The following is an 18,111-nucleotide window of genomic DNA, read 5'->3' on the forward strand; positions in this document are numbered from 1 at the left end:
AGTGTCACTCTATCAGACCTTTGTGTCCACTGTGTATTGCCTCTTCATTCAAGCTGATTTGGAGCTCAAATGTCCGTGGTCTAATTTTCAGAGGTTCCAAACACAACTCGCTCTTGAGGGCTGAACTTCCAGCCAGTGGGCTATTAGTGTATTGCAGGGCTACTCAACACGCAGCCCATTTGTTTGCAGCCCGCAGGGCAGCTTAGGTTTACCAAGGGCTGAGCATGTGGCCCGCAGGTGGGAGCCAAAACAAAAAAGTGGTCAATATAATGGTCTTCTGTTGCTATGCGTTTTAGTAGTTAAATTCCTGGACTATCATTGCTCATTCAAAGCGCTGTCATATGGGTGGAAATTGGGTAAATATTACAATTTATTAATATCAGAAGAACTGACTTAAATGGGGCCTGTGTGTTATGCAGTTTTGCCTTAAACTTTGTATTCATGCCTGTCAGTGTGAGAAGCTATTTGCATATATTGGCATATCTGTTTGCCTGTATATGCAACCACACTTAAGTTGCGGCCCTCGGCATGTGCTGAGAGTATCATTGTGGCCCCTGGGGCTTCCAAAGTTGAGTAGCCCTGATGAATTTTATCCTGTACCACATTTTATCGTCATGGTGAAATCAAAGTGATCATCCAACAGCCCACCAACAATCAGTCATTTCATGGAGGTGACCTTTAAAGACAGATCGGATTGTCCTAGAAAAGTGGGGATATTGCAAGTGGTCAGTTAAGAATGTTCTAGCAGGTGGACTTCAGTGCAGGATTTGCCATGTCCTAATTACTTTTGAATACTGTGAAGAGAAAGAAGAGTGACTATAAAAGCTTCTGTTGTTCCCTCAGATTCACAACGGAGTTGTGTTGTTGACCCAAAGTACAGAACAAACCCCATTGTAATGTTGCTAATGAACTCTATGTGCATTTGCAGACATACACAGTGGACATCTTTTCGGCTGGCTGCGTCTTCTATTACGTGGTATCCGAAGGCAGCCACCCCTTTGGCAAATCCCTGCAGCGGCAAGCCAACATTCTCCTGGGTGTTTACAGCCTGGACAGCTTAAATCCGGAGACGCATGGTAAGCAGATGGAAGTTTTCTGCTCTGTTAAATATAAAGCACTGTAGTTCATTCTGTGGGGATCGGTAGCTCTCAAGACACCAGAGGAAACGTTCTGAGACCTGAGAATCACCATGAGCCCAAAGTTGCCAATGTGAAGTGCAGGCATCTGAAGTAATTCTATGGGAAGCACCTATTGAAAGTGAGAAGACCTTAAAACTATTGACTTAACTATCCAAAAGCATGTGAAATTTCAGGTTGATTGCAAAGTTTTGAGCCCTCTTAGCTTTACTGTGATAGTTCTAAGGAGAATTTCATGTATATCCAGGATGGTTAAAAGACCGAACTGAACTTTGGCTGTACTAGTTCAACCCCATTGACTTTGTGACGGGTTGCACAGAGTATAAATCAGGGAAGGACTTGGCCTGTTCTTTGTAGGTCGAGCATCCAACTGGATGTTCTAGATCTCTGGCAAACTCGAAAGTGTCGTGATGGCTTCTTAAAGACTGAAATCAACTTCACTTGTTTCGGACACTAGGAATAAACTCCCTTTTTCTTGTAGAAGACATAATTGCTCGTGACTTAATAGAGCAGATGATAAACATGGATCCTCAGAAACGCCCATCTGCCAACTGTGTGCTGAAGCACCCATTCTTCTGGGATCTAGAAAGACAGCTCCATTTTTTTCAGGTCTGTCTTGTCAATTTTTTATTCTGTCCAGGATTAAACAGTGGTTTTTTTTTTTTAATTGTACGTTTGAACTTCAAGTTTAAAGTCTTTGAAAGATTTGCATGTCGAATCGGCGGTTGGCAAACAGCAAAGTGTGGCTTTGTCAGTGCATGCCAGGAAATGCTCAGCTCTTTGGAGAGTTCCAGCCCAGTGAGCGCGGTGGGTTTTCTGTATTGAAAGGACTGTGGCAGATAGCGCCTGACTGCCAATCATACGTGCAATCCAATTACATGGTACTGTTTCCCTGCCGCTGTTCAGGACACCCTTTAACTTGACAGAGTTGTTTGTAATTGGGGGGTAGGAGTTGGAAGTAAAGATATGGCATTTGAAATAACCATGAGCAGTGGGTGAACATATTACAGGGGGAGGCAAGCTCCCAGCCCTACCCCTTCTACCTATGGGAGCCGAGCCAAGCCATCCCCTCCAGTGCAGGAACAAGCCTCCAGCCAAGCCCCAGAGCACAGGGAGGGCGGGTGGCGCATGGTGTCCCCAGCCTCAGCGTGGCTGGGGAGCCATGCTGAAGCAGTATGCTTTCTGGGGGCGGAGAGTGGGCGGGGCCATGCCTGGCAGTTTGGGCATTGCTTTCCCCCATCTCTTCTATCTGCCACCCATAGAAATAACTTGATTGTTTCTTACAGGATGTGAGTGACCGAATAGAGAAAGAATCTCTAGATGGTCCAATAGTCAAGCAGTTAGAGAGAGGAGGGAGAGAGGTGGTAAAAATGGACTGGAGAGAGCACATCACTGTTCCCCTTCAGACAGGTAACTCCAACTATATTCCATAATAACCCCAGGGAATTACAGGCTATAGTTCCTAACCTATGTGTACAGGAAGGCAACAATATCATTATCTCTCACAATTGTTACATGAGATCTTGGCCTGCAACTGAAGTACTGAATTGTTTAAAGTTAAAAAGAATGTGCATGCACGCACGCGCACGCATACACATGTATATCTCCTGTTTTAGAGCTGGGTGACTTAAGCATGAAAATACAAAAAACAAAAGTTAAGCAATTTCAGGCCTCTTTTCCCACTGTTTACTTCCCAGGCTTTAAGGGTATTTCCATTTAAGAACAGAAATGATGCAGGCCCCACATGCATCAAACTGTTTAATATTCTGCATTGTTAATATGCCTCCTGCACTGATTTTATTCCTGTAGAGTTTGAAAAAGGTTGTAATACTTCAAATCGTGATTTATCTGGCCAGAACAGAACAGAACAAACAGCTCTTCCGTGTTAATATGATAATATGGGACATAGCAACAGAGCAGCTCCCTGGAGGAATTTGTACACATCAGTTCATTTAAAAACAAAAACAAAACCCACACAGCCTGTTTGCTTTTGCAGATCTTCGAAAATTCAGATCCTATAAAGGGGGTTCAGTACGGGATCTTCTACGGGCAATGAGAAATAAGGTAAAGGGGTAGAACAACCAACCTTAGAATTTGTACCATGTAAACATCTAGCTCCTCATACCTGTCATATTCTCCATGCCTATTCAGAAGTATAAACAGCATTTGAAATAACTGGAATGTGACACAATCTGTTTCCAGCAATATGTTGTGGTTTCCACCTAAACCATCTTTTTATTGGCTTACTTGAAGACTTACCCATCAGTCCTTCAGGGCAGGGAGCTGGTGGTGTGGGGGGAATACAAGATTCAGGGGAGGGGCTCTGGGATGTGGGGGAGCTCAGGGCAGGAGGCTAGGAGTGTGGGGGTTGTAGGAGTCAGGGAGGAGGGAAGGGACTGGAGTGGAGGGTTCAGGGATGGGGGTGCCTGCCAGGTTCTCCCCAGAGCCACTCAGAGTGCCTGCTGGCTTCTCCCTGGGGCCAGCCAGGGGCATGCTGCTAGCCAGCAGCTGTTCAGAGGTGTTTGCCACCCCCCTGTGGTCATTGTGCAGTATAACTCTGCCTGCTAGCAGACCCCTCCCTTAATGTTATATGAGAAACAATCCCATTCCAAGTAAATCCCATTGTCCTGGCACAAGCAAACTCTCACCTTGCTTTAAGTTATGATGAGAGGAAGCTGCCTTACCAAATTTGGTGGTCCTAGCTCTTACTGTTTAGGAGGTGTTCTTGAACAAATGGACTCACGGATAGATGAGTAGACAGATACACATTTCTAAAATATATAGTAATATTAGGTGGTCTTCCACTTTCCTATCAACAGTCCACCACCATAAAATGACACTTGTCATTTAGTAAGGCTTCTTTGGCCACTAAACTTTCTTGTCCATGGGGATCTCTTTAGTATGTTGCATAGAGAGCGAAAGTGAACCCTCTATAAAAATGCTCTTCTGTGACTTTTTTTCCTCCCCCCCTAGAAACATCATTACAGAGAACTGCCCCTGGAAGTACAGGAGACGCTGGGCTCTGTCCCAGACCATTTTGTATGTTATTTCACGTCTCGTTTCCCTCGCCTTCTCCTTCACACCTACCACGCTATGCACATCTGCAGCCGGGAAAGACTCTTTCAGCATTACTATAGTCAGGACTCTGCAGAGCAAAGACTGCCAGGAGATGCCATTTGAGCAGGAAGGGATGGAGCTCCCTTCTCTGAGCATTCCAAGCATCGAGCTGTGAAGTGGGCCTACCTTTAGCAGGGACTAATGGGATCCTCAAAGAGTCAAATGTCTCTTTTGAAGAAACCAAGCTTCCAAAAAAGTGCCTTGTGCTGTGCGCACACCGGAGCCAGAAAAGGACTGTTGGAGCACAAGGAATGAGTGCTGCCTTCAGAAAAGCATTGAACCAATGGATGGAGTTATCCTAAGTCTGCTTTTAAGGAAAAAAAGTGAAAAGTGAGGGCAAATAGCTGGGAGGAAACATCATTCTGCTGTCGAAACATACCTACGCGGTACTTGATTTTATAATTCATATGTTTTACTGCACAGAATGAAACGGTGTCTGAAACCATCTCGTTACTACGCGCTACGGTTTGGAAAAGGAGCCTTTTAGTTGTAGCAAACCATCCAAGCCTGCTATTGCACTACTGCCATATTCTGCATTTGAAACAGTGTCTTAGATACAATACAGCGGTTGTAAAGGGAATAATCTGAAAATATCCAGCACCTGTGAAGAGAATGTAACTTCTGATTAATTAGTGCAACCCTTGAATATGAGTCCCAGTTGTTGTGTCGATACAATGCCATCCTATGAATTACTGATTGGAAAAATCGGTTTTATTTTCTTCACAAATGCAAGATTTGCGTGCCATGGTGTGTTGAGAAATCAGCCAAATATACATAGGAGGGCAATGGCAGTATTTGGCTTAGATCACAGTATTAAAAACTGAGCTATGCCATAATTTGGAGGAGCATATTCCAATGTCCATTTCTAGCTTCTTTGTAGGAAAGAAGCCAGGTAGTGTATTGGACATAGCTGGAATTGTTCTTTCCTTTCTTAAGAAGGTCTTCAGTTAATGAGCCAGTGGCAGTGTGACCAGGATTGGGGGAAAGGGATCTAATTATGAATTGCTGTAAAGAACAGTGAAATTATCTACCACATTTTTAATTGGTGAACTAAAGTAGTAACAAGCAATGAAATCTGAGTTCCTGTGTGTCTGGATTGATGATGATGTCCAAGGTGAAGCTTAAATACATTTTCTTTACATTGAAAGGATGCAGTATTCCTTTTCAGTGTCCATAAAGCTGTGACAAGCATTAAGTGTGTGAACAGCATTAAGAAATGCTGGGATCTGATGTAATGTATGTGTATTATTCTTTTACAGTCTATTTATTTAACATATTTATATTTATTTAATTTTTACTACAAAGTGGTATCAAATTTAAATGGTACAAGTATAAAGCATGCCAAATCTTTTTTTAAAACCCTTCCTGTGTTTTCTATTAACCACTTTTTAATAACTGGAAGAGGAAAAGCTATACTGCATCTTTCAATGGAACTAATTTGTCTATTCTTGGTAATGGGTAAGTCATGTGGACAAAGGAAGCTTTTAATTTGTCTGACTGTGCCATTGTGTCATAAACTAGTAAATTATTGACGGTTACTTGTGTGATTGGGCATTGCTAGGGGGTGTATGGGATTTTTTTCCTTTTTCTGATGCAATCAGCTTTCTGAAGCTTACATTTATGGGAGTTTCCAAGTTTTACATTATATGAAACCAGATATCAAGATGCCAAATTGTGCAAATTACGTGTTTTTTAAAGCTTGAAAAAATGGTAGTTTTATCTAAGATTATTCAAAGCCTATTTCATATTTTTATACCTCTAATGTACAATTCTTTTATAATTCTACTAAATAATGACTTGTACTCAATAATAAATAAAATAGGTTTAGAAACTGAGGCGCGTTTGCATTTTTTAGTGAAAATGGCTGTTTATCAGTAGGAGAATTAGGACTAGGAAGTAGGCTGTGCTCTCTCATGGGAACAGCATGGCTTTCAAAAGAAAAGGTATAAAACCCCATGTTAAAGGTAACCAAGCAAAAAACGTAAGGTGGAAGGTTTTGCCCTTTTTAAACTCCTCCTGAACAAGGTGTCAAATGTCTGATACAGGAGCTGGGTAGGTATATTCATGTTTACTCCTAAATAAAGAGCTACGGTAACCCCATGTGTGTAGTACTATTAAGACGTTTTATGCGACAACCACTAGGCCAGAAACACTTGTCTCCCAGAGGAGTAGCTGTGTTAGGCTGTAACTTTAAAACAAGTATTCCTGTGGCACTGTAGAGACTAACACAGATATATAATATCATAAGCTTTGGTGGGTAAAACCAACTTCATCAGATGAGGTTCAGTGGAAATAACAGAATCCAAGATACATATAACAGCAGAAGTACCACCTGTCAATTGTAGGACCCATGTTAATAAGCAGGGCTTGACAAACTGCGGCGAGAGCTACTCGCCAGCCCCACACCGTGCATGTGCCAGACTGTCACTGCGCATGCGCGCAGCGCCGGTGAATGGAGCGCATGGAGCGACCGGCTGAAATCTCACCACGGGCGAGTAGAATCAGTGGTTTGTCGAGCCCTGTTGATAAGGCCAATTAAGTGGGCTGAAGTGTCCCATTCCTAGCTTTTGATGTGAAAAGGTGCATGTTAAAGGCAGGAGAAATTGGCTTTGTAATGTGCCAACCAATTAATGTCTTTATTCAAGCCTATAGTAACAGCTTTAAATGAAGATGAATTTCAGTTCTGCAGTCTCTCTCTGTAATTAACTAAATTTCTTTGTAGAAGAATGGCTACTTTTAAATCCCTGATTGAGTGATTAGGCAGGTTAAAATGTTCCCCTACACTGTGTGGGTGATTCTGACAGTCGAGCCACCAGAGGGCAGTGGTGACATGCACAGGAGAGCATAGGAAATTACAGCTGAATTGCAGTGTTTTTAGAGGCCTTGTAAAGCATTGTTTTCCTGTGATTCAAAATGCACTTGGCTACCATACTAAAATCAGAGGTGGGTCTAAGGTGTTTATTTTATTCACTTCCCCCTTCTTCATTAGTGTGTTGGGTGAAGAGACTTAGGGTGTGTCTATTGCTAACATTGTTCCACAGGTTTTTTTGATGTTAGGAGCTCTGCTGTTAATCACTGGCTATTGCAGCTGTTTTAAGCAGTGTCAGCTTAGACCTGTTCTGGTATTTACGTAACACTGTGTTAAAAGGTGTTGGCAGCTGGTGGCCCATCTATCCCAGGGTTCCTAATATTGCTAACACCAGTGGAGCAGAATTGATGCCTGTTGCAAGTACTTTCCCAGCTAGTGAAAACATCTCTTGGTTTGCAAGCACCTCTGAAAGACATTCTGCTCTAACCTTAAGAGATCTGGCTTCAAGTCCCTGCCCCCCTGCACAGATTTCTTCTGTAACCTTAAGGAAGTCAGTCAGGCTATGTCTACACTGGGAAGGTTTGGTGACCAAAGTGCTATCGACAAGCAAAAATCGGCAAAAGTGAAAACCAGTCAGACCAGTTTTTCTTCTTCCTGCAGTCGACATTTCATGGCCACATTGCTAGCTCCCTGTTGACAGAAGGAGCAAACTGATGGGGGTGAGCATTCCACAATGCAGTGTTGCAGGAAGACAGAGCTGATCAATGTTCTTGAGGTTTCCTTGTAGTTCTGTGAGCTCTCTATGCTGAGGAATGTCAAAGCAACACAGCTGTCTCTCCAGCCCTCCCCCTGCAGCAGCAGTCTGTCTGCTGCTGTGTTCTTAGTGCAGGGCAGAACAGAAACATTCCAATGATTTGTTCTTTGCTCCCCAAACGGAGCAGCTCCCTCAGTTATCAGATACTTCTTGGAGCTTTAAAGGGGAGGGGCACATTCCTGCAGGGCAGCAAAGATCACAAAACACTGAGCACAGCCATCAGGCAGGAATTGGGGGGTACTGGTGCCAGTTCTCTCGACCAAACAAACAGCGGAGTCCACACTTGCTCTTTGTCAACAACAAAGGGAGGGGAAAAGAAAAAAGTATCTCTCGGCTGGAAACTGGGTGCTTTTCCCAACAAAAGTCACATTGCAGTGTAAATGCTTTCACTCTTGTCACCAAAAGGCAATTTTTGGTGACAAAACATTCCAGTTCCCCCTAGGATTGCCATCCCTCACAGAAGTGTTGAGGATAAATACATTACGATTATGAAAGGCTCAGGTACTCTAACAAGAGCTATACAGACACCTAAAATAACCTGAACACATCTATTTATTGTTTTAACTAAAATGATCTAACTTTGGCTCAAGTATCCTCATCATTTTGTAAGGCCATAAGAAAACACGGTGAGCGAGCGCACACCAACATGGTGTGTCGTCTTAGATGCAAAACAGTCAGGGACAGATGTAGATTAGTCTGTTCGCATGACATCTTCCACCTCCAGGAGGGTAAACAAGAGAATAGTGGTGAGAGGCCAGGATAGAGCAGCTAATTCACAGCAGAATATACTACAAACAAGACTTGATTCCTGAACACACGTATTCAGAGAATGGGGAGAGCATAACTTGTTGCAAATAAAAGTGGAAACCATGATTGAAAACTTAATAAGAGAATTGGAATCTTTTAAGCACCAGTGTCAACTGAAGCCAGGCCTCCACCCTGAGAGTATGTTTACCCTCGGGGGTAAACCCACAGCTACCCCATGCCCACTGGCTTGTGCTACAGAGCTTGGACCGAGGGATTGTTCAATAGTGGTGTGGACATTCAGGGTTGGGCTGCAGGATCCTGAAAGGAAGGAGGGTCCCAGAACTCAGGCTAATTCTTGCATCTTAATATTTTATATCTCCATTAAATAGCACCTGAGCCCTGTGAACATAAGTTCTTCATCTCTCTCACTCCTCCTGCCCTTCTCCCCTGTCGCCTCCCTCCCTCCCCACACCAGGTATTTAGGACAAAACAGCCTGACTAGCTCTCAGTTCTCTTGCTAATTCAGAAGAGAAGAGCTCGGATGGCACACAGATGGAAGACAAGCTGTGGGACCCACATGGGCAAAACAGCTTGAGGAACTACTGTTGTTACAAAATCAGTAACTGTTTCTTCTTGGCGTCTCATTGTCTTGAGGATTCTACTTAGGATGACTAGGTAGCAGTTCCCAGAGTAATAGGAGAGGTCTCCGAAGAGTCATAGGCTGGGGCTATGTTACAAAGTCAGCTTGATTAAGCTGCCTTGCCTCTACCTGGCTGTGCACGTTTACACTCAACAATTGTCTCCGGCTAATGTAATCGCTCCACTATGGCAATGCAATAACCACGGGTCTTACCGGCATCAAGCTGTGGTCGACTTACTGAAACAGACTCAATGCAAATGCAGCTGCTCTGTGACCTGTGTCAATTCTTAAGTGTCCCAACAGTTGTCCCACAACACCCGATACTGACTACTCTGGTCACAGCATCAACTCTAATGCATGGGGATCATGAAGACTGTAAGCCACGTGCCCTCCAGAAGTCCAACACTGGTTCTGAAATGCCTTTTCCCGCCTACCCACTGGGGCAGGCATACCTAGCAGCATTCTCTTGTGCACACCTGTCCAGACAGCCATGCGGTCTTCATGCTCCAGATGCAGGCTAGCTTGGAGAAGACGAGGTGTTGGATCTTCTTGGCCTGATGCAGACACATGGGCATCTGCAAACAGACTGGGTGAGGGATATGGGTAAAAGGGCACCACCAGGCTCTGCAGCAGTGCTGTGAGAGGCACTGCAGTTTAGCTAGTCCCAGTAGCCGAGCATGGGCAAGCCTGATGTAGGGCCAGGCACCTCTGGCAAACGTGACTCCTTTTCCCATTACAATGTTCAGATGTACAGAGCGTGCCTGACTTGCATCGTAGGAGGAGGCCAGCATTGACATGCATTACTATACTAGAAGAAGCAGTACAGTTAACACCGGTACAGTTGTCTGCTTTTCGTTCTCCTCTAGAGCAGGGGTATGTAATTTTTTATGGGGGAGGAGGGGCACTCCAAGAATTTGGTAAGGGCCATGCTCTTCCATGATATTAATGGAGAAGGAGCAGAGTTTGGGATGGAGGTTGGGTGCAAGAAGGGAGCATGGGTAGAGGATTGGGTTACAGGAGGCACTGTAACGTTTGACAGAGAGTTTGGGTAAAGGAGGGGGTTGTGACCTGGGGAAGAGGGGGCAGAGTCTGGGAGGGGGCTGTGACCTGAGGCAGAGGAGAGTGCAGAGGTTTGGATTGTGACCTAGGGCAGGAGGGGGGTTGTGTCCTGGGACAGTGGCTTGGGGTGCAAGGTTTGGAAAGAGGTGGGGGTGCAAGAGCAGGAGTGCAAAGCATTGTTCCTTCTAAGCTGCATGGCTGCACAGCTTTGCAGGTTCTCCAGCTGCCTGTGCCGCCTCGGATACCAGCAAAACCGGGTGCTGATACACACGCTGCTCCGGAGCCCAGCTGGCAATGCTCCAGCCTAGCCCCTCGGGCCCCACTTCCCCTTGGGACCCACATGCCCCCAGCCCCTTAGGCCCCACTTCCCCCCTGGGAACCACATCCCTCCAGCCCCTCAGGCCTCATGTCCCCCACTTCCTAGCTGGCCCAGCCCCAGCCAGCCTGCGTGTCCCACCTTTCCCCAGGTCCCAAGCTGTGAATGCAAGCAGCCACAGAGCCTATGAGCTGGAGCCCAATTTCCTGGCAATCCCTGTGTCCATCTGGCCCCACCTGCAGGAGGGCCAGGCCTCAGCCAGAGCCCACACACACCCAGCGGGGCGTGGGGCAGCAGAGCCAGCGGACTCCAAAGGAGGCTCCAGTCCTCCCTGCCCCAAGGGGTCCCCAGGCAGAGAGTGGGGGGCTGCCCCTGTCCCAAGCCACTCCCAGACAGGTGGAGTCTGCAAGCCCAGACTGAGCACCCAGCCCCACACTGGGCCAGGGCTCGGGCACGTCATGGGCTAGGCAGAGTCCGGGGGGAAAAGGGAGGCTTTCCACTAGTAAAGCTGCTGCCAGTTGGGGTCCTGCCCACACTGAGGCTGGCCGGGGAGGGGGCAGGGGTGGCACCCTAGGGCCAAAGCAGAGAGACAGGCCGGCTGGAGGGAGCCGTTCCAGGGGAGCCAGCCCCCACAGGAACCTCCGAAGGGAACTCCCCACTTGGCCTCCCTTGGCTCCTGGGCGGATCCCCCTCTCCAGCGGCAGTGAGACAACCCTTTCTCAGGGGCCCACTCCAGTGCAGTGACCCTCTCGGGGGGGGGGGGGGGGGGGGGGCACTCTCACCTGGGGGTCTGCCTCTCCGCCTATGGGACAGCACCTCTCGGGGCCTCCAGCTGCCTGCCTCTGCCGTGAGCCCCTCCCAGAGAGACTAGCCCAGCCCAGAGCGACTCCCAGCCAGTCCCTAGCAGGAGGTCTATGGAGCTCTGAATACAGCAAAGGATCCCTCAGGCCAGTCGGCCTGGGCCCCCACCCCCACGTCTCCCCTGCAGCCAGCTGAGCCCTGCCTGCTCTGCTTTCAGCCCCCCCAAAACAGCCCCCGTCTCCCAGCAGAGCCTCCAATACCCCAGCAACAGCCCCTCCCCTACCATTGTCAGGTGATTAATGAGCCCCACCCAGTCAATCAGCTCTGTGCAAGGAGCCCTGAGCCTCTGACTGGGCAGGGCTGATTAATCACCTGTGAAGCTGTGCTGCCCTGAAGCTTACAGGGAACACTGGTGCGGAGAGTTTGGGTTGTGACCTGGGACAGAGGAAAGTGCTAGATGCAGGCTCTGGCCAGGAGGAGATTACCTTAGGTGGCTCCCAGCCAGAACCCTCAGCAGGTTCCCTGATGGCCACGCCCCTGCATGCCATCCAAAGGGGCCCTGTGCTTCTCTCTATGCCATGCACCCCTTGGGAAGGGGGGGCCTCCATGAGCTGCCTGCACTGCAGGCATGGGCACTTTCCAGCCAATGGGAGCTGTGAGATTGGGCTTGGGGCACGCAGGGTGCTGAAAAGCACATGGCCCCTGCAGCCAGCTGCTTTGAGTGGTATGTGGGAGCACAGCAGACAAGGAGCCTGCTTGAGGCTCCTGCTGGGTCGTGGGATGGTGGAAGGATGGATCTGGTGGTTTGGCAGGCAGGACCTGGCCCATCGTCCGTATTTTGCCCACCCCAGTCTTGCAGGCTTTGAGGAAGGGGTGGGAAAAGGTGGGGTGGGGGTGGAGCAGGAAAAGACAAAGCGGGGCCTGAGGCAGACACCCTTCTAGGGACGACCCTGTCCATAACCAGCAGGTGGAGACTCTAGTGCAGTGGTCCCCAACGCGGTGCCCGTGGGCACCATGGCGCCCACCGGGGCATTTATGTGCACCCGCTGAAATGTCTGGGCTGGCCCTGCCCCCGGCACGCAGCACATGCGTGGTGTCGGTCCCGGGTGCGTGGCGTGTGGGCAGCCTCCCCCCCCCCCGGGTGCACGGCACATGCGTGGGCACATGCGTGGTCCCATACCCGGAAGTGTGGTGCATGAGCGGCCCTGACCCCGAACGCCAAGGCATCCGGCAGCCACGAAAGGCTGGGGACCACTGCTCTAGTGGGTCTGAAAGAGAAGGTGAGTTTCAGATAACAAAGGCTGGACCAAGCACCCTGACAAGCAGCAACAGGAAAAGCAGAGCCAGCGCAATTGGTAACAGCTTCCTCCTAGCAGCTATTTTACCAATAGCAATGGACCAGCGGTGATCACGCCTACATCTGTGGCTCAGCTGAGAAGTGAAACTAGTTTATGAAAACTATATTCTCTAAATTTCACAGCTGAGAAGGACCAATGGCAGAATGAAATAAAAGTGTAAGTCTAATCTTTTCCATGTAATATTTAAGAGTGCATGGGGTTTGTCTGTAAACAAAGCTGGATGCCTGAGTAACTGCTAGGCCAGCACTTACAGGATGCTAAATATTTTGGTTTTTAATTTATGAATATGGTGACAATCTCTCATGTGTATAACGGGCTGTGTAGACACTGAATTAAATATGGGATTAGATTGTAACAGTGAGACTAAAAACCTGTGTGTGAACAGGACCTTTATATGCTTGTTACATTGAAACCCTTGTATGCCCTGTGTATGTTACTAGACTTACCCAGCGTTGCTCCGGTCCTCAACTCAATTATTTTTTAACTTTTGGAAAATAAAATGAAAATGTCCATGCTTAATTTAATTCATTACGCTGGGGTGAGGCTGGGGTGAAGGGTTCAGTAGGCAGGCTGCCCCAGGGAGAGAGGACTATCCCAGCCCTCTATCATCACAACAGCTTGGGGCCAGGTGAGAAGCACCTCTCTATGGCTGCTACAGCTCCAGCAGGCACAGCTGGGAGAGGGGAGCACGTCCCTTGGCTGGGGCATGTCCAGGTTTGACAATAGCAGTCCTGGATAGAGGGAGGGACATGCCTCCAGGCAGCCCCCCCTCACCTGCCTGGTGATTCTCTCTTCCGTATGGTTTAATGAGAAGCAATCCCATTCCGGGCACATCCCATTACCCTAGCACAACCAAATCCTGACCTGGCTTTTAAGTTATAAGAGGAAGCTGTTTATCGCATTTGGTGGTCCTAGCTCTTCCCATTTAGGAGGAGTTCTTGAACAGACAGACAGACACACACAAGTGCTCTCAAATGTGTAGTAGATTAGCAGCTATACCCAGTGGTGCTTGTCTTTAACTGCAGTTGGGGTTGTTTTGTCTTTTGTTTTTGGGGGGGGGGGTAAACAAAAAAGGTACATGCTTTATTTAAATTAGTAAGGAGGTGATTTGAGGAATGACAGTGGGAGTAGAGGGAAACTAAATTGGTGCCCCCTGAGCATGGAGCCCAGGGGCAACTGCCCCCTCGCTATGTCACTGCACCCCTGGCAATCTGCCCAGTGGGGGGGGGGAAATAGGTCAATGGAGGGATGATAGGAGTTGCTATAGGGAACTTTCTGGGTGTCTGGCTGGTGAGTCTTGCCCACATGCTCAGGGTTTAGCTGATCGCCATATTTGGGGTCGGGAAGGAATTTTCCTCCAGGGTAGATTGGCAGAGGCCCTGGAGGTTTTTCGCCTTCCTCTGTAGCATTGGGCACAGATCACAGCTGAAGGACTCTCTGCATGTTGGGGCCTTCAAAGTATTGGAAGGCTTCAATATCTGAGATATAGGTGAGAGGATTATTCTAAGAGGGGTGGGCGAGATTCTGTGGCCTGCACTGTGCAGGGGGTCAGACTAGATGATCATAATGGTCCCTTCTGACCTTAAAGTCTATGAGAGGGGAGGGAGGGAGGGGGTGTGCACAAACCAGCCAACCAACCCAGGTAGTTGCAGAGTTAGGACGTTTGTGGGGGGGGGGGAGCAGCACTAAGCTCAAATCACAGAGGTGGGGGGGGGGGTGTTTCAATCCAGACTGCTCGTGCAGAGGCCCCAAGCCGGCAAATCCCAGCCATCACAGAGGCCGCGTTTACCCGGGCCAGCAACAGAGGCAGCGCAGGGAGGGGGAAGGAGCAAACTGGGGCAGGTGAGGGGCTGGTGCTGCGGGCAGGAGCCAGGGCCGCTGTTTGCCATGCGCAGCAGGGAAATCCCCCTGGGCAGCAGGCGGGGCGCAGAGCCGAGGCGGGGAAATGAAAGTGAAAGCGCCCAGCTGGGCTCCTCGCTGCGGGGGGTTTGGCACCGGAGAGACTCGGGGCGCGGCGGTGCCCAACTCCGCTAGGAAGCCAGACCCCTGGCACCGGCCCTGTGCGGGGCGGGCAGGGCGGTGCCCAACGCCCCTAGGAAAGGGGCAGGAAACCAGCCCGCCTCGCCTCGCTGGGCGCGGGGAGCCCGGCCGGGGCAGCGCCAGGGGGCGGAACCTGCCCGCAGCTGCTCCCGCTATCGGTGCCTCGGGCAGCCTGGGCTGCGGGTGAGCCGGGCGCCGGGCTGTGCCGGCAGCGGGGGCTCCTCTCCGCCCGGCGGGGGCAGTTACTGGGCGGGTGGCTGGAGGTTTCACCCTCCTCCCCGCTGCGTCGCGGGAGAACTCGGCTCGGAGTTTCCCTCCCTCCCCCCCCTCCAGCGCCGGGCCCAGCTGGGGGCTCTCTGGGCAGGAAAGCGGCTGAACCGGGGGGGGGGGGTCCGCACGCTCCGCACCAGCCCTTGGCGTAGCCCGCTACCCCCCCCCCCCCACGGGAATAGACTTTCTCCAAGTTTAGCCTCATCTCCCCAGCAAAGCGCTGGGGGAAAGGGGGGGCTCATCTCATCTCATCCCCCCCCCGACTGTGCCAGGCTGGCTCCGAGGAGAGGCCCCGCTCCACTCCCTGTTCTGCTGCACCAGCCCTTGGCGGGGGGGGGGTAGGGGGCTCGCGCCCCGGGCCTTGCTCGTGGCTGCACTGCGGGACTGGCCCGGGGGCAGCTGTTCGGATCAAGGGGCTTTTCTCTGCCCCCTCCCGCTGGGGCTGGAGCCTCCGGAGCCCCTCACCCGGCAAACGCGTCCCGCTGTTGCGCTCCGCTGCCCCCTTGTGGGCACAGGAGCAGACTGGGGGCAGGGGGTCGTGTGTGGGAGGGAAGGAGGGTGCAGGTAGGGGATGGAGGGATGCAGTCTGGGGATGGGGGTGCTTACCAGGCTCTGTGCTGCCCATCGCTCCCAGGTGCCATCCCCTGCTGCTCCCTTTGGCCATGATTCTGGACAATGGGCGCAGCAGGGTAAACCTCCAGGCCAGTGGTTTCCTGCCCTGCCTTTCCTGGGGGGAGGGAGGGGCGAAGTGGCGGTGCATAGAGCTGCTTTCTTCCCCTGCAAGGTGGATCTGACCCCGGGGGGTGGCTTGCTCTCCTCTCCCCCACAGCAGAAAGCCAGCACTGGCATATCAACCTCGTGGGGGTGGGGCAGCATGGCTGTGGGGTTGGAAACCAGCATAGGCTCCCTGCTGGGAGGGGGGGGGGGGTCATGCCCTGAGCTCATGGCCCCACTGTGAAATGGTCAGACCACACTTGGAGAACCACTGCTGTAGAGGGCTAGTCAGGTCCCATCATACCACAAGGCTTGGGATCAGATCCGCAGTGGAATTAGCATTCCCAGTTCATACGTAAAAGGCTGCAGTGTCTTGATGGCTCCTTCTGTGCAGCTGCGGAGGGAACTCCTCCAGTCAGTAGAGCTGCCTCCTTCCCTGAGAAGCGGAAACCATGTCCAAGCAAGAGGCCCTCTTGTCGACACTGGGCTGTGCACTGGGGCTATGTCTACGCTGCAAGGTTTTTGTGCAAAAGCTTGCAGAGTATCCACACCTCAAATGCACTTTTGCACAAGTAAATCAGCAGTTAAACGGCAGAATGGGGCTTTTGCTGGTGTAGGTAATAGCTCCCTTTTGCACTACAGCTATTGCACAAAAAGGCAAGTGTGGACGGTCCAGAGGAGAAACAAAAGTGTGGACGCTCCTATGGGAAAAAGCATAGGTGCTCTGATGGCCGTTCTGTGAATGGCCATCAGAGCTATCTTGCTCCAGAGCGTCCATGCAGTGTGGACGCTCTCTTGTGCAAAAGCGCATCGCTTTTGCAATGTGCTTTGAAATCTTGGACGTGCTCTTGCACAACACGTTTTTATGCAAAAACTCTTGTGCAAAAGGCTTCTTGCGCAAGAAGCCTGCAGAGTAGATGTAGCCTGGGAGATAGAGTGATCTAACTGCATCACTTGAGGGTATAGATTTTTACCAACATAAGTCTAGGTATACCCCATCCACCACTACTCCCTTTTCCAGAAAGTTTTCTTTGATAGGATATAAAACTATCAGCTTGGTTTGACATGATTTGATGTGTACACTGCAACATAGTGAAAATACCAAACACACCCATTATGTCTGATCCAATCATTCTTCTTGCCTAGTGGATCCATTCATGTATATGTAGCTTTTGGCTACCTTGCGCAGGGCCCACACAACATCCTGGGCAGGGTCATAGCTACACCCCTCTCAGTTCAATGAATACCAAATAGAGTCCAAAAGACCATGCAGGAACAGCTAGTCCATAAAAAAACCCAGACCCTAGTTGTCCCTCTTTCCTCTCCCCTCCTCCACTTGCTTACTCTGCTTCTAGCACACTCCACTGGGCTTTAGCACACCCGCTTTGCTCCTCTACCAAAGCGCACACCCCAGCCCCCTCCCCTTGGGCCCCCCAGATATTGCACTACAGCAGTGATCCCCAAATTTTTACCTTGTGGCCCTCTTACCTAATCCATCTCCCTACCCTGAGCTGGGGCTGGAACTGAGGCTTTGGGAAGGGGAAAATGGACAGGGCTAAGGTGGCTGAGCCTGTGGCCACAGCAGGGGGCATGACCCCAGGCATGGGGCTGGCAGCCAAGGCCAGGAGCAAAACAGGTTGGCACTCCCTCCCCTTGTGACTGGACTGCACCCCCAGCCATGCTACACCTCCCACCATTCCCCAGAACCCCTCAGAATTGGGGACCTCTGCACTAATAGGTATTTGCCATCAAGAACAAGCTGGGAATGGGAACTCATTTTGTAAACAGAGAGCACGGCCCCTTGTTTGAAATATACCCCAGGGAAAGAGTCAGGTGGCTGTTACAACATTTTAGAGTCAGAGGTTAGCTCCGGGGGGTGGCGCAAGCCAGGACTGCTTAGCCCCAGCTCACACCGCCCTCAGGAGCGAGCCCCACTACAGCTCTTCTGTTTAAATGTAGTAGGAGCTGGGCTGCCTCAGTAGGAGCCAGACTGCAGGGCTGTAGCAGGGTAGCGAGTGCCCTCTCCCCCTTATCGACTAATCGCGTAGTCAAAGGAAATTGCATCAACTACTTGTTTAGCTGATTATCCACAATTTAACATCCCTGATTTCAAGGTACCATTCAAGCTGAGGTGGAGCATTGATACCCCTCCAGTGATAGGGAGAAAAGAGGGGGAGAAGGGAACAGCTCCATGGGTGCTTGGTAGGTTATAGATTGTTGAAATAAGCTGTAAGTCCAGTGTCTCCATTCAGCCCAGGAGTTTTAGCACCTAGAGAGTTATGAATTTAAG

At 50.0% G+C, this 18,111-nt stretch overlaps 2 protein-coding genes across 4 annotated transcripts in view; both read left to right on the forward strand.

The window, feature by feature from the left end:
• ERN1 (endoplasmic reticulum to nucleus signaling 1) overlaps positions 1-6,088 on the forward strand; it is a 71,590-nt gene extending 65,502 nt beyond the window's left edge. The window contains exons 18-22 of one of the 2 annotated variants that reach the window (XM_075903888.2): positions 929-1,076; positions 1,618-1,745; positions 2,423-2,546; positions 3,133-3,200; positions 4,110-6,088. In XM_075903888.2, coding sequence (XP_075760003.2) covers positions 929-1,076; positions 1,618-1,745; positions 2,423-2,546; positions 3,133-3,200; positions 4,110-4,316 — 675 coding nt within the window. In that variant the 3' untranslated portion in view covers positions 4,317-6,088. Of the gene's footprint in view, positions 1-928; positions 1,077-1,617; positions 1,746-2,422; positions 2,547-3,132; positions 3,201-4,109 lie in introns of those variants that run through there. The other variant, XM_089771812.1, reaches the window with a different exon arrangement.
• Positions 6,089-12,661: 6,573 nt separating this feature from the next.
• Positions 12,662-18,111, forward strand: part of LOC102457124 (sterile alpha motif domain-containing protein 9-like) — a 225,967-nt gene continuing 220,517 nt past the window's right edge. For both annotated transcript variants that reach the window (XR_012896892.2, XM_075903868.2), the window contains exon 1: positions 12,662-12,953. The gene's annotated coding sequence lies outside the window, so the exon portion shown is untranslated. The remainder of the gene's footprint in view (positions 12,954-18,111) is intronic.

The sequence above is a fragment of the Pelodiscus sinensis genome, chromosome 20 (genome assembly GCF_052426305.1).
Source record: "Pelodiscus sinensis isolate ZL-2025 chromosome 20, ASM5242630v1, whole genome shotgun sequence".
NCBI classification, from domain to species: Eukaryota; Metazoa; Chordata; order Testudines; family Trionychidae; genus Pelodiscus; species Pelodiscus sinensis.